At 46.5% G+C, this 15191-nt stretch overlaps 1 protein-coding gene across 1 annotated transcript in view; it reads right to left on the bottom strand.

Annotated features, from left to right (window-relative positions):
• LOC143366124 (uncharacterized) overlaps positions 1-4894 on the bottom strand; it is a 37359-nt gene extending 32465 nt beyond the window's left edge. Inside the window, exon 1 of the mRNA XM_076806917.1 lies at positions 3724-4894. Within this exon, the coding sequence (XP_076663032.1) occupies positions 3724-4255 (532 nt within the window). The 5' untranslated portion in view covers positions 4256-4894. The remainder of the gene's footprint in view (positions 1-3723) is intronic.
• Positions 4895-15191: the final 10297 nt, after the last annotated feature.

Raw genomic sequence — 15191 nt, 5'->3', positions numbered from 1 at the left:
ACTTTATGAACAACTGAAAAATATAAAAATGGGATCCAAAAAACCGCCGGGAGCCCGGGGTTGAATTCCCTAGCTACGAAGCTTTCATCGCTAAATTTCTAAAAGCACGTGCACTATCCTCTTTGACAAGTGTCTTCTTAGTAGCTACTCCTCGCCGAGTTTCACTGCCAAGACCGAAACTCGCTAACGAATTTTCCTCGAAGACCTGATCTTTGATCGTGTCCGCAAGACAATCCTCTGCGTCCCCAGGACCGTAACGTCTGATCGTGCGTCACCGTGCTCGCATTAAATTCCACTCTGTAACATCGACGCGTCCTCTCCACGCGGTGACAGACAACCACAGGGAGAAAGGGGAACGACGTCTGATTAGTTATTTGGGAGGAACGGAGGCGCGACCACCAAGAGAGACTGATCGTGAGCGGTAAAGGGGGGAAAGAGGGCAGCAGCGTGGCAACCGATGGTTTGCTTGGTAATTCTTGCCGGATAGCGCAAAAAAGCCAACGAATCCATGAGTGTTTTTCACGATGGCTTGTTCGAGGCGTCTCATCAGTCACGTCGCCGCGCCGGCTAGCAAAGCGGAGGCGCCAACCCAGAAGACTCCTCCAAAACGCCGATGTGTCAATTAATCCCTGCATCCCTTGGGATAGGACTAGGCTAGAGGCTGGATTATCATTATCCTCCTTGCTATCTCGTTCCTCGGGCTTCCACCCTCCCGCAAGGATGCTATCTAGCTCCTGGTGACGGGCACGTTTCCATCTTACAGGCTTCGTCCCTTTCACAATTAATATCGAGGCGACAGCACTCACGTTCGCGTAATTGCACACGAGTCGCCCTTGACCGCTGTTAACGAATATTCGCGACAGATTCTAGAACCGTGCGTCGATCACCTGGCGCAACCTTGGAGCAACGAGTTGTCTCGTCCGCTGAGAGCCATATCGAGATTCTACAATCGGGATTATTATATAGATTCGCTTGCTATGAAACGCGAAACCACTGTGTGCTTCAGGGATAACTGGCACGCATGGTGTGTTGCGTTTCGAGACTGCACGTGGAGGTTTTACGCGTGGTTTTAGCGAGCGGTGCAGATTGAGTCGTCGAGCCGCATATAAGCCTGATCTAGCTATCGCAAAACTTTGCCCCTGCGTGTGGTTGTATAATCCTGTTCAGCCTAGTCCCTTGCTCGTCCCTCGACTTAAAATATTCGGTCGCAGATAGAATCGTGGGCGATCGCGAAGGGGTTGAAGACCGGGGGACGATAAGGGACAGCGCGTCGGGGTTGAAGGCAAAACGCGGACACGGCGGTGGACGCGGACGAACGGAGAGGGTTGGGAGGGTTGAGAGGGCCGTGAGGTCGGGAGCATCGGTGCCAGCAGGCCCTGTGAGTTATGGCCGTCCCGACGCTCTCTCCCATTGGCCCTGGGCTCAATTTACAGATGATTCCGCGTGTTACCGCCTGGCCAACGGCTGGTTAACCTTCGTGCCAAACACTTAATCTTCCGGCGTGTCCCGCGACCGGACCGCTGCGCAGCGCCGCGCCGCATCGCGCATCGAGTCGTCGCCGCGACTTTTCAGATAACACCGAGAGGCCGATCTCCGAACGGTTAGATAAATGGAAATAGCCGTTAGGGGGGCCGGGGGTAGAGGTTGAGGGGGCTACCGTTGTAGAACGCGCTCGGCCCTAGTGGCCCATAAACTTGGCCACCCTTCGGATCGTATTGCCACCCACGAGAGCGTGTACATGCGACCTTCTGTCGCTGGAGCGTGCCGCGGACCTCTCTCGCAGATTTATTGGTCCTCGATGGGCCGACAATAGCCAACAAGTTGCTGAAAAGCGATCGCGTCGTCCTCTGCCACCTACGACCTTGCCGTTTCCGCGTGTTCTCGCTACTCCCATTCTCCACGCGATTTTAAGCTTACCGATTAACGAGTCGAAACAGTTGAATGCTCTTTTATGATGGATTAAGTGTGACTTGCTTAGGAGATCGTTAACGGCTTGGAACTTTAACGCGAGCATTAAAGTAGACGGGAGTACATTATCCGCACGATAAATAGAGCAGTGCAGATGGCGAGTCAGTAGGGTAACGGAAAGGAAGGATAGAAAAGAAGTTCGGGCCAGTAACGTAAGATACGAAGGAGAAAGACAGTGAAACTGTACAGAAAGCCATCTTTCACTTTTCGTTGAAATAATGGTATACGTTACTGCATTAAGCATACAAAATGTCTGTCATCCTTAATGTTTGATTAATTGCACGGAACAGTTTGCCGAAGCGATCCGCCGATTGTTTGGAACAGTACGATCATTGAATCGCTGATGACCTCTGATTAACACTGGTTTTTGCATTTAATTTGATGTACAACTTGATTCCCCCCCGGCATATAAATCAAAATAAACTGTGTGTCATAGATTGAGTCGTTAACGTTGTTTGATTAGTCCCTGATGCTGCGGTTAGTTTCGATGCACAATTTGGTACTCCGCCACGGATGTCAGAATCAACTAATTAGGTATAAGTGTCACGTATTAAGTCACCGGATCTTCGTTGATCATCATTCCACGTTATTCGTTCCTCGTCCAACACCTGATACTTGATACCTGATTTAAATGTCAAAGTGAGTCGGATGTGTCCAATTACCTTCTGTTACTTAATTAGTACTCGATGCGATAGTCGCTTCGCGCTGGAAAATATTATAAGATGACAGTTGCCCCGTACTTTCGACGAATGTATCGCGCAATTTGATTAATTACACAAGTCGTATTATTACACCGAGTCGATTATAGTCTACGTTAGCAATTCCTGGACGTAATGGGATACCGACGCGACGTTGCTTATTCTGCTTCCGGTTATGCAATTTGTTTACAGGAGATTGCACTGATCATCAGAGGACTCGGGAAGCATCGCGCGGGTTCTCGATAGGCGAGGGATGATCGAATTAATTGCGGTGAGATCGCTACTCCAAAAGACCCATACGTATTTCGACGAGCCAAAGCGACGTCGGGTGAACCCCGAGGCAGAACGAATCGGTGAAAGGTTTTCTGATCACGCAAAGACACCGGGGTTGGAAATTCTCCGTGACCGAGAAAGGGAACGCTAGGCACGGGCGATTCATCCCCGGAAGACAATAATTCATCCTCATTGAAAGGGTTTCGGAGAGCCCGCATGTGTTGGCCATCGGTCTATCGATTGTCCGCGGTCGCACCGGCCCAAGTGCTCATTCGACGCGACGCGACGGGGCGATACATCATAATTTGCCGACGAGTGTTTACGAATGCTTGGGAAACGCGCGGTTTTCGCACGTGATGAGCTCCAGATGCCGAGGTTCCGGGGCTCTTGAGGAAAAGGAGTGGCTGCGGACTGTCATTAGCCGTCGGACATTGGGCACCCCGTGGCGAGCCACAATGTGTCTCTGGTCAGACGATACGGTCCCAGCTCCTGCGTAGGCTAACCAACGCTACAAACAGACACGCAGGATCCGACGAGTCAACCTTAATTGACTCGGACATTTGTCGTTCTACCTCCGCGATCATACTCCTGCAGCGAACGAGCCCCTAATTCTCCACGTGGAACGCTAATTGTTAATGCGACTTTTGTAACATTTTAATGACGAGATCGGTTGATAGTTAAGCGTGCTCAATGATAGAGTACTTCTCACAGAAAATCCTGCTTAATCGAAGTGAACACTAAACACGGTCATGGAAGTGGACGAATCCTCGCGTCATCCTCTTACCTTGCTGGTTGCTTTTCCGCGTGGTCTTCTTCTCCTTCATCCAGGGATACTCGGGCACGTTGACGGACGGATCGGCGACACCGTGAGGGTCCATCATCGCGTGGTAACCAGGATGATGGGATCCTGGGCTGATGGATCCTCCGGTTCCCGGAGAATGCTGAAGGCTACCGTCGCCGGCCAGCTGGGGGAGCGCCGTCATAAATTCGGCCATGGACGGCTGGCTGTTGATGAAGCCGGTCTCCGCGGATCCGCATGTCGGGTCCATGGCTGGATGATGGGTCCCGTGCGGGGGCAGCCCGGCCGGGGCACCTGCCCCCGCGGCCACAGTGGCCAGCCAGAAGCCACCCCCTCCGTCGTTCGCCAGGACGGGTGTCGTCGGCCTCGTCTTCACGCCCGCTTCTAGCCCCTTGCCTGCGTGGACCAACGCCTCGAGCTGGCCACCGGGTTGCTGCACGTTTCCCGAGCTACCCAGCTGCGCCGATTCCTCGGAATCCTCTTCTTGATAGGCCAAACTTTGTTGCTTGCCGCGCATGGAACGAGATGAACCGTAATTGACAGCGGTATCTCGATTGCTGAGCTATAGTAGGGGTAGAGGACCACAGAGCTGGCTCAACCACGTAAAATTCTTGTTACGAGATGGAGGTTGTTCCCTATCTGGCTGGGCTGATTAACTTGTTCACCGACTCATTCGTTCTCGGGGAACATCCGATAGAATCTCTGGACAGTTGTGAGGGAAGCGTGGCCAAAGTAGGAGGAAGAATCTTAATGGAGCTTTGACTTTGACATGGGAATCACGTAAACACCTCTCTCCGACGCATAACCCCTTTCCACCACTGTAGGTTACAGCTGCACCGTAAGTCGTACCCGCGATTCACTTGGAATGATCCTCAGTGGATCGTCGTCATCGCGATTAATCGGCCGTCAGCGACGGAGCCCGATTCACCACATTCACCGCGCGCGTCATGTCTTGCCAAATGTTCACTGCAGCGAACCACGAGTCACGGGAATCTACGCAGGCACAGAACGAACACTCGCATCCCCGCGAACGCACCTCGAGGTGACGAAGCCCTCGCGATCGAGCACAACGCGATAGCACTGTCACACGATCCGTGGATCGATGAAACGCGCGAGATCGGCGGTCCGAGTGGTAGACCAGGGCTACCAGGAGCGTTCCAATCGGCCGGAACCTAGGCTGGCTAGGCAGGCTGGCGAGCCAGCGATCGCGATGAACGCTTGCCGAGTGACGCGAAGAAGAAGGAGGAGGAGGAGGAGGAGGAGGAGGAGGAGGAGGAGGATGTGGAGGAGGAGGTGGAGGAGGAGGAGGAGAAGTTGGAGGCGGAGGTGGTGGTGGCTCGAGAAGGGCAACGGCGGAGAAAGCGTGGCAAGAGAGCGGATTCGAGCGGCAGGTGGGGGAAGAGACGACGAAGATCTGGACTGGTGGCGGAGCCCGGGGACAGGGTTGCACCAGAAGCGAAGTGGAAGAGAAGAAAGAGGCGGAGGAGGCGTGCAGTGGCCTCGGAAGGAGAAGGAGTCGGAGACGGAGATGGAGACGCACTCGGTGACTTCCAGTCGGTGGCACTCTGACGAGCTCCACCGGCGCTCTTTTTCGCTTCTCCAGTGTTCTCCGTGGCGTGTCTCTGTTGTTACTGCTATCTCTTTTCTCGGCAAGGTAGGGGGCCCCGGCGCGGCACGACACGGCGCGGCCGAGGGTCCGTGCAGAGCGGTGCAGAGCGGTGCAGAACGGTGCAGAGCGGTGCAGAAACTCTCTGTTGGCGTGTAACGGGGGTGCGGGAGAGTCACGTGACGCGAGCTAGTAGAACGAGTCGACCAATGGCGCGACGGTATCGCGGCAGCGGAGGTACAGCCCTCCGGCGTCGTAGGCGGGCTGGGCTGGCTGTTCCACGGAGGGCTCGGAGGGCTCGGAGGGCACGGAACCAGCAGGGTACACCGACGGAGCTGCTGCTCGCCGCGGCAGTGCAGCCAGCCGACTCTCCTGTTTGATAGCCGAGCACGAGGCCGACTTGGGCGGTCATGGATTCCGGCGCAACTGTGGGCGGGACGCGCGAGCGCGTCGCTTCCGAGGCCAAGCCACGTGGAGGGGAATTTCTCACGTGCTCGGGCTCGGCCACGCGGTCCCACTTTCTTCAGGCTTCGGGGGAACGGCCGACCAAGAGGTAAAAATCTATCTCTCGATCTTCCGACAGAATCGACCCTCTATACGTATACATAGGTACCTACATGTAGAGCATGTACCTACCTACTTACTTATGGCCGCGACTAGATCCTCCGTTCTATACAGTAATGTTGTTCCCTGCGTACTCTCAAACGATTCAAGGCAACACACACAGGAGAATTTCAAGGAAAACATTAGATCGAACTTTGCCAAGGACGATTTCATTACGATTAGACTTTCTTGTCTTTCGAGTTTAACTGTGCTGCGAATCGGCGCGTTGCTCTGCTTTCTTCCAAACACGCGCATTAATGTTTATACTGTATAGCCGTCACTGGCTGTAATTGCTGCCACCGGTTTGTTGCAAATTATTGTGGAATACCGTCTGCGAGTTTCTAAAGCCGGCAAAGAGCAACGAAAAGGTGGCGAAAATGTTTGGGAATTTTTGGCTAAGTTCGACGGCAGTTTAGAGCGGTGGCTGCGCATCGAGTGCACGCTGCACCGGTGCGAGGTCGCCGCAACGATTTCGGGTGCTGGAGGGCGCCGGCTGGTGTCACGGCGACTTGCCATGGGGCAGTTTTGATGACAGATTACCCTGATTCGCTTTGTGGAGGAGCTCTCATTTAGACAGCCGGTTTGATCGAGAAGTTCGGCTACCGCTTTGCGAAACAAAAAACTCGTGCCACTACCCTCGTTTTAAGGTGTACCCTGGGATGTAGACGAATCGCTTGCAAGGGAAACCGTGTTGCCTTTTCTCCTCTCTTCGTTCGCCTTTCACGCATCCAAACCTTGGGTACAAATTCACGTTCGGCGAAAGAAGTTTTTTTTTTATGCGAGATCCAATCGTGTTAACCGTTGGTCGCTGAATTATAATTTCGACCACTGCCAATCGTGGAGCATGTTGCGGGTTCGTAGCAGAGTTTATTGGATCCGAATCTGTTGGCGGAACGAAAAAACCAAGAATCGCGATCGCGCGCTCGTGATCGCAGCTCGGCTTTGACTTATTCAATCGCGCCACTGGGTTAGAGTGGAAATTTTCGAGAGAAAGAGATAGATAGAGAGAGAGAGAGAGTGAGGGAGAGAGAGCCAGGGCCGGGAAGGGCGGTAACCGAGTCGAACGGAACGCGAACGAGGGCGCGGATGGCTCGGAGCGGAGTGCAGAGAAAGACAGCGCGAGATCGAGAGGGGTAGGAGAGCAGCCGCCACATCTGCCGCCAGATTTAACTATACATTACAGACACACGATATGTCAAAGTCCTATACTTCATATCGACTCCGCCATTTATTAAAAGTTTCATCGCGCGCGCACCGCGTTCTGCTCCGCTCCGACCCCTTCTTGCTGCCGTACCATGAAAGGATATAGGAAGGATGCTCGAAATATACGGACGAAAAGTTCCAAGGAAGAATATATCGGGGGCTGTAAGGGGTGTCGTGTACCGATCGACGCGTTCCCGCTGTCTCCCGAGACATCCAGCTTTCCTTTCTCTACCCTGATTTCGCCTATGCTGCAAATTTCATCCAAACCTCCCTTAAGTTTCTCTCTCTATCACTATGGGGCTGACTCCTTGCGATAACATTTTGCTTTTCGAGTTTCTTGCCGCTTTCCACGTCCGAAAAGATTCGAATCCGACTTTGGATTGAATCGAAGTAGTCCTAGAAGTCGCATTCGAACGCTTAAGGGGTCATGCTCAGTCAGGAGGCCGAAAAAAGGGTGGTGTTTGGAAATTTTTTACTCAAAAGCTACAACAGATTTCTCAAAAAATCTTTTTTCCTTTTAAGGATCGCATCTAGTACCGTGCATCGGAATTTTTTTATTTAAAAATATTTGTCAATAACTAAGTTATTGTCCAGCACTCGAAGGTTCTCTAAAAAGGGCTTCTGCGGTGACCGCTGCTGCTCGAAAGTCGATCATCTAAAATAACAAAATTTAAAAGAATTTACTTATTATATTATATTATCTAGTATTTGAACGAAGGATTTTTCGAAATATTGATTTGGGAAAAAATGGCTGATGTTTAAAGTAAAAGTTTCAAATTTTAGCATAAATCGTGCCTGGTTTTCGACAATTAAAAGGAAACTAAGCATTTTTTATTTTAGATGATCGACTTTCGAGCAGCAGCGGTCACCGAAGAAGCCTTTTTATTTAGAGAGCCTTCGAGTGATGGATAATAACTTAGTTACTGATCCTTATTTTTAAATAAAAAAAATACGACGCACGCTACTAGATGCAATCCTTAAAAGGAGAAAAGATTTTTTGAGAAATGTGTTATAGCTTTTGAGTAAAAAATTTCCAAAGACCACCCTTCTTTCGGCCTCCTGACTGAGCATGACCCCTTAATACCACGGGGAATGTATGTACAGGTATGTATGAGGAATTTATAAAATTTGATTAAAGGTGCTGAACCTCTATTCTATTAATCAATTAGAAAATTAGAACATTCTCTTTGAAATTTAAAGTCACCTGTTTGCACAATTTACTGAAAATGTGCATTTCCACCGACGTGTAAAAGATTTCCCTTGAAAGCCTCCTCGTTCCCCACTAGAAACAAAATACCTTCTCCTCGCAAGTCCGCATGTTCGAATCAGCAAGACTCGATGCCGCCGCTTATCTTATCTCGGTTAAGCTTAATACTAGAAAAATGAGGATTCCAGCCGAGGTCCTTTTTTCCGCGACGATACTGGAATTCTGTCTGTCAGTTCTCTCCTTTTCCTCTCCGGCTGCCACCGATTGCGAAATGAAGTTTTATATTAAGCCTCGACTTTCTTCTCTCCTTTTCTGTGCCCGTTCGTCCGCCTTTGTCTCCCTTTCTCGCCCCTTCCGCCCCCTTTTTTGTCGGCTCCTTTCTCCTGCCCTCTTCGCCCACCATCCCCTTGTACCCCTTATATATTTACGTACCGATAGATCGTTATGTCGGCGTTTGCATATATATTGACATCGCCACCCCTCCCGCGAAGACGCCTAAATATATAGGCTACCGAATGACATAAAGAGACTCGTGCTCTCTTACCAAGTACCTACATATACCCATTCAACGTTTCATTTTCTTTTTTTTTGGCGAGAATCCTTTTAATTCTCTTACAACGGTTCGCGTTACTTTTATTACGGACCAGTATCACGGCCGCGACTAGTGTTCCTTCTCGAGAATGCTTTCTCGAGAATTTCTCGAGAAATTTTATAATTGCTTATTTCTTATTTCTCGAGAAATATTATAATTTCTCGAGAAAGTTAAGTCTAGGAAAAATATTGTAAATCTCATTTATTTTCGTAAATTAATGTATTACTAGTTAATCGCGAAAGTATAAACACATCTACAATTTATAATACATCTTATTAATAACATTAGAACCTACATGAATTCCAATAGAAAATCACAGTACAGAAGATTCGATATTATTAACTGCTGAAGGTGCTCTTAAATTCTTATTTAAAAATTTAGAAAAATTGTATACTATATTAAGTACCTAATGAGTTTCTTGTGGCTATTAAAGAAGAAATATAGAAAAGAGGAGATAAGACTGTATCCCGTATAAAATTTTTGCATGATCCAGAATTTCTTCCAAAAGGATCAAAAGACGCATTCTTTCATTTAACAGCCAAGCTAGATATTTATAAAACGTGAAAATATAACAGTAACAGATTTTGCCACAAAAAAGAAATAGATTCGCTGATGCTACATTAGACGCATTGTGCTATTTAAAAATAAATTTTAAAACCAAGAAGTAATGTTTCGCTTTGTACAAATTTTGTATTAAATAAATAAATTTACCAATTATATTTAATAAAAATTTGTTTGATAAAATTTATCAACATTCTTCCAAAAATATAATTTTTGCAATATCTTTTTCAATTTCTCGAGAATTCTCGAGAATTCTCAAGGAATATGATCTCATTTCTGACTTCTCGAGAAGCAAAAAATATCGAGAAATCAGGAACACTAGTCGCGACCCCCGTCCACGAGCACCACTTCTTCGCCAGCGAGAAAAGATATGCCGGACCAGGTCTGGGTGTACATCCGCCATTAAAAATAAACCATCTTTCGTCGCCATTTTAGCATGGCACGGACTGCGGGTAGGGCTCGATCTGTCAATCATCGGATCACCGAAACGAGTCTTCGGAGTCCTCGCTTTCCACAAGGGAGACTTTCGCCCTTCGTTCGACGAAACACGACGCCCCGCCGACCCTTCTCCGAACTTTTTCTTCTCCGACGTCTGAGGTAAAAGCGAACTCGTTAAAGGCTCCAAATAAAATCACCCCGCTTTCCTCCGCCGTGGTCTCAGGGAGACGCTTCTGGACGGCTCTTTCGTCCAACCTCCGAGAGCTCGGTGGTGCCCGTTTGTCACAGCACTACATCGATATTAGTGCATTTTGGCTGCGCTAGGTGAAAAGGAAGGCTGCTCGAGCGGTGACATTACTTTCAATATGTTCGCTGCCAAATGAAGGAAGAAAAAGTTGGAGAACGAGGGGCAGCGTGTGACGGAAGGACAAAGATGCAAGAGGGAAGGACGGGGAAGGGCTTGTTGAACGGGAGTGGCAGTTCTTGCGATTAGCGAGCGACTAGGGGAAGCTCGCTGCCGGAGTCTGAGGTTTTAATTAAGCATTCACTGCGGATGATATCGCATGCCTCTTTATACTTCATAGCAGCCAGATGTTGCTACGAGGACCTTCCTCGCCTTAGGTCCTCCGAACCGCGCCAGCGCGACGGAAGGAACGTCGCTATTTCGTTTTAATTATGCATGTTTAATTTGCTTATATCCTGCTCTACGCTGATACGCGCCGCTAGACGTTTCTGGCCGAGTCACTCGTTTCCTCGCAACTCCACAGCGTCCCTGTTAGGGACGTATTCTCTTCTTCTATTCCTCGGTATCCGTAAATAAGCAGTTACTCCAGAAACGAGTGCATCGGACCACAAATAGGTTCAATGAGCCCTGCGCTCTCGAATAATATCAGTCTCAAGAAACGCACCCACAGACAGACAGAGGGAATGTTTTCGCGGCCGTTTCCTAATCGATGTCCGATCCACCGGCGAATCGATCCGGGAGTTTTTCCAGCGCTCATCTTATCGTTGCTTGCCCCGCAGCCCCGAGCAGCTCCTCTTCGGGGTCCTTTTCGGGGGTGACTGTTACAAAAGAGAGGGATCTCCCTGCGAGAACGCTGCTCTGGAACAAATCTACCCCCAGCAGGACCGGAGGTATACAGGCAGGTTTAGGGCCGACACTTGGCGCAAATTGCCCCAGTAAGTGTAGTGCATTAATCTTTGGTTTGGTTTGCTCTCGGCCACCGCGTGTGTTGCGGTGGCCGCGTTTCTCGTAAACCCTCGACACGCCGCAACATCCTGGAACCTTTTTGGTATTCTGCTTCCCCGCCTCCGCCTCGCCTCACCGCGCCACATTCGCTCTTAGCTGCGCGTTACAGCTCCTAATGCGGGACCTGATACGACGCATCATTGGCATCTATTGCGTTCTAGTCTAATTGATCCGCCCTCAGAGTTTCAGTTCTTTCTGTTTATTTGCTTCGGAGGTTTCCATATTCTTATGGAACACAAGGTCATCCGCGTTCTGGCGCAGTTCTTTATTCCTAGTCCGGCCTGGTTTATAGCAAGAGTAGACACCTGGATACGATTTCGCCTCGAAACATTTGGAAATAAGTAGGTACTTTCACGGAATCCGTGGTGGCGCAGAGTGTCACCCTTTCTCGAGCTCCCCGCCGGGTGTGTTCTCCAGCAAGTACCGAATCCCTGGAACCCTTTTGTCCTTAGCTGGTCAACTTTAACCGTACGGTCCGCACGCCTGCTGTTGGCAAGACCAAAGCCTGTAGGTGGTGTTGCGTAATGCGAATACCATGTCGCATTCCGGGGACTCGGGATCTCGTGGAAAACCTTCTTTATTCGGTTAAATGAATTAGTAGCGATTACATCGACGAGGCTCCGGCTGGTAGAGCTCTGTAGTCGGTGATGAGCGCGTGTAATTAATGATGTCGAACCGTGCCACTTTTGTATTTATTCTCAAGGTTTGCCGCGCTTCTTCCGTGTTTCCTTTTCCTTTAACGTAATTACCGCACGGTTTTCCGTATAATGAAGCATAATTATAGTGTCGTTCGAGGATAATTCACTGTTTCTACAAAGATCGCAAGCTTAACGCTTAAAACTGTGAACGTAGGTGGATTGGTTGCAGACCAAAGGTATCTGGTATCATTAAACTGTATAAGAACTCTTTGAGACTCAAGGTGCCGATGCACAGTGGGGAAATTTTGCGATTTTATGGCCAAGACTACAGAAATGAAATTTTCGAATTTTACAAATTTAATACAAATGTCGATTGAAGAACTATATCCATTTTCGCGGTCAAAACCTGGAAACTTATTTTCAATATATAAAATTCGGCACTTTTACGTTCTAATATATGAGAAACTAAATTGTTTTTCAACAGCACTTACAAAAATTACGAGCGATAAAGATTTTTTCATTATTTACATTTATACACTTTTTCTTTGTTCGAGCCTGCCTCTGCTACAGTGCAGCAGGGCATAGCAGAAGGGTTATCGCTTCTGACGACAAACAAACATACGTAATACAAACAATCAAACAGAGTATAACACGTGAACCAGTCTCGGTCACAGTTATGTTTAAAAAAATGCATATAATTACAAGATTAGCAACAATTAGCAATTAATATTATGGGATTGATAACTATTTTATGTATTGAAAATTAATTCTTATATGAAAAGGTTATTTCTAAAACACTACTTTAAAAATTGTATAAATTACGTATTAAAAACCGAAACACAATTGTTTTGAGGACAAAAAGATATCTTACGCACCCCCAAGAATTGAATCCATGCCTTGAAATTATTTTCAGATCTTTGGATAGAACAATATAAGTGTTTGAAGCAACTTGAGAATCTGGATTAATTCTTTGCGATCGGTCTAATCTCACATGAACTGAAACATTTGCGAGTTTACACGAGCTTTGTATTAAAACATTTAACAGTAAAATTGGTGGCATTTGATACTCATATTAGTTCTTCAATTGACATTTGCATTTATTTTGTCGAATTGAAAAATTTATTTTTGTGGTTTTGGCCATAAAATCGCGAAATGGGCTCGTGCGTTTAAAGAATTCATGATATCTTAGCGCGCGACGCGGTCAGGATTTCCATCAACTGCACCACTGTGCTCGAAACTCGGCTTGCAATGGGGTATCGCAAAGTGTGGTCAGGGCTTGATATTAGGCGAAATCACTCCCCAGTCTATCCACGTTGGTGTTCGCAGATTGCAATATAATGACGTCGTAAGTCGACGAATAATTGCGGAAATTTGTATATCCAGCCTGCGGGACTTGCCGTGGCCTCGATAACACGTTCCTCCAATCCAATGAATCCTTTATGCTGCGACTAACTCTGCTGCACCCGACGTATTAATATTCGATAGAAATTCATTCTACGGAAAGTATGGGAATCTCTTCGCTGAAAAATTCACTGCAACAAATCTTTCGTTCGAAGAAGAACTGTTGCTGCTTTGTCAATCGTATTAGTAGGTAGTACAGTATCGGGCAAAAAAGTTACCACTTTTTCGAACCACCCTGCGTCTATTACTTTTTAATATCAACCTAAAACTGCAGTATGTGCCTAATGTACATCTCTTGAGAATTAAAAGCTGTATAAAACCAGTTACATTTGAATTTATTTAACTATCAAACAAAAACCATACATAACATTAAACAAGACAACATATTTATAAAGCCAACAAAATGTCACCACTTTCGAACAATAATAAAAAAAGTCTAATATTTTGTGGGGATACCTTTTGCTTTTAGGACAACCTAAAAAGCTACTAAACGTGGTAACTTCTCTGTCGGCCCTAGTATTCCTGATATCTCGATATTTTTTGTTTTGAGAAATTGAACGAAAATATTGCAAACATTATATTTTTGGAGTAATGTTGATAATATTTATCAAAAACAAAAGAAAACTTTAACTAAATGATTATTCCTGTCTAATTTATACAAAACTTGTGTAAATGAAAACATCGATATTAAATATAATTGCTAAATTTATTTATTTAATACAAAATTTGTACAAAGCGAAACATTACTTTTTGGTTTTAAAATTTATTTTTAATTAGCACAATGCGTCTGATGTAGCATCAGCGAATCTATTTTTTTGTAGCAAAATCTGTTACTGTTATATTTTCACGTTTTAGAAATATCTATATTGGCTGTTAAATGAAAAAATGTGTCTTTTCACCCTTCTGGAAGAAATTCTGGATCATGCAAAAATTTTATACGGGGTACAATAGTCTGATCTCCTCTTTTCAATATTTCTTCTTTAATAGCCACAAGAAACTCATTAGGTACTTAATATAGTGTACAATTTTTCTAAATTTTTAAATAAGAATTTAAGAGCACCTTCGGCAGTTAATAATATCGAATCTTCTGTACTGTGATTTTCTATTGGAATTCATGTAGGTTCTAATGTTATTAATAAGATGTATTATAAATTGTAGATGCGTTTATACGTTCCCGATTAACTAGTAATACATTCATTTGCGAAAATAAATGAGATTTATAATATTTTTCCTAGACTTAACTTTCTCGAGAAATTATAATATTTCTCGAGAAATAAGAAATAAGCAATTATAAAATTTCTCGAGAAGGACCACTAGTCGGCCTCAAAAATGTGTTACCCCGTTCAATGTCATGTAACACTTTTGTTTGCCAGTTAAATAAATTCAACTTTAACTGGATTTTATACAGGTTTAAATTCCCCATTAGAATATGCATGTTGAACACACAACAGTCCCTAATGTACGCTAAAAAATAAAAAAATATAACAAACTGAAAAAGTGGTAACTTTTTTGTCCGCTAGCGTATACGTACACATCAATATTCTCAGCGTCATTATTACCGTTGTACCTATAAGGATAAGGTCCACGCTCGAAGGTTTAAATAAGACGCGCCAGAAGTGCGGCTTAAAAGACCTGGATTTCTTTCCCTTGGAACGTCAGAGTTGGAGAGACCCCGAGGCAATGAAGTAATGCCTTCCAGATCGATCGGCAGATACACGCAATCATGGGTCGTGTTCGCGCGCTTAGGTGTATCAAGTTATCCGCGCACAGCCCTCCCCCCAGCAGTGTTCCAACTTTAGTCATCTCATCATCCCTTCATGGAGGTTGGTGACTTGCAGGTTCGTGACTCGGCATCTAGGGCAGCGTCGATATACCTATATGTATCACCCCCTGGTCGACGCGTACGCGCATCGCCGCTGTGTTTCATCCCCGGCTGCGTTGTCAGTTCGGATCGC

Source organism: Andrena cerasifolii, chromosome 2, assembly GCF_050908995.1.
Source record: "Andrena cerasifolii isolate SP2316 chromosome 2, iyAndCera1_principal, whole genome shotgun sequence".
In the NCBI taxonomy this organism is placed as follows: Eukaryota; Metazoa; Arthropoda; class Insecta; order Hymenoptera; family Andrenidae; genus Andrena; species Andrena cerasifolii.
Note: the sequence above shows the minus strand (reverse complement) of the source record. Positions and strands in the feature narration are given on the sequence as shown.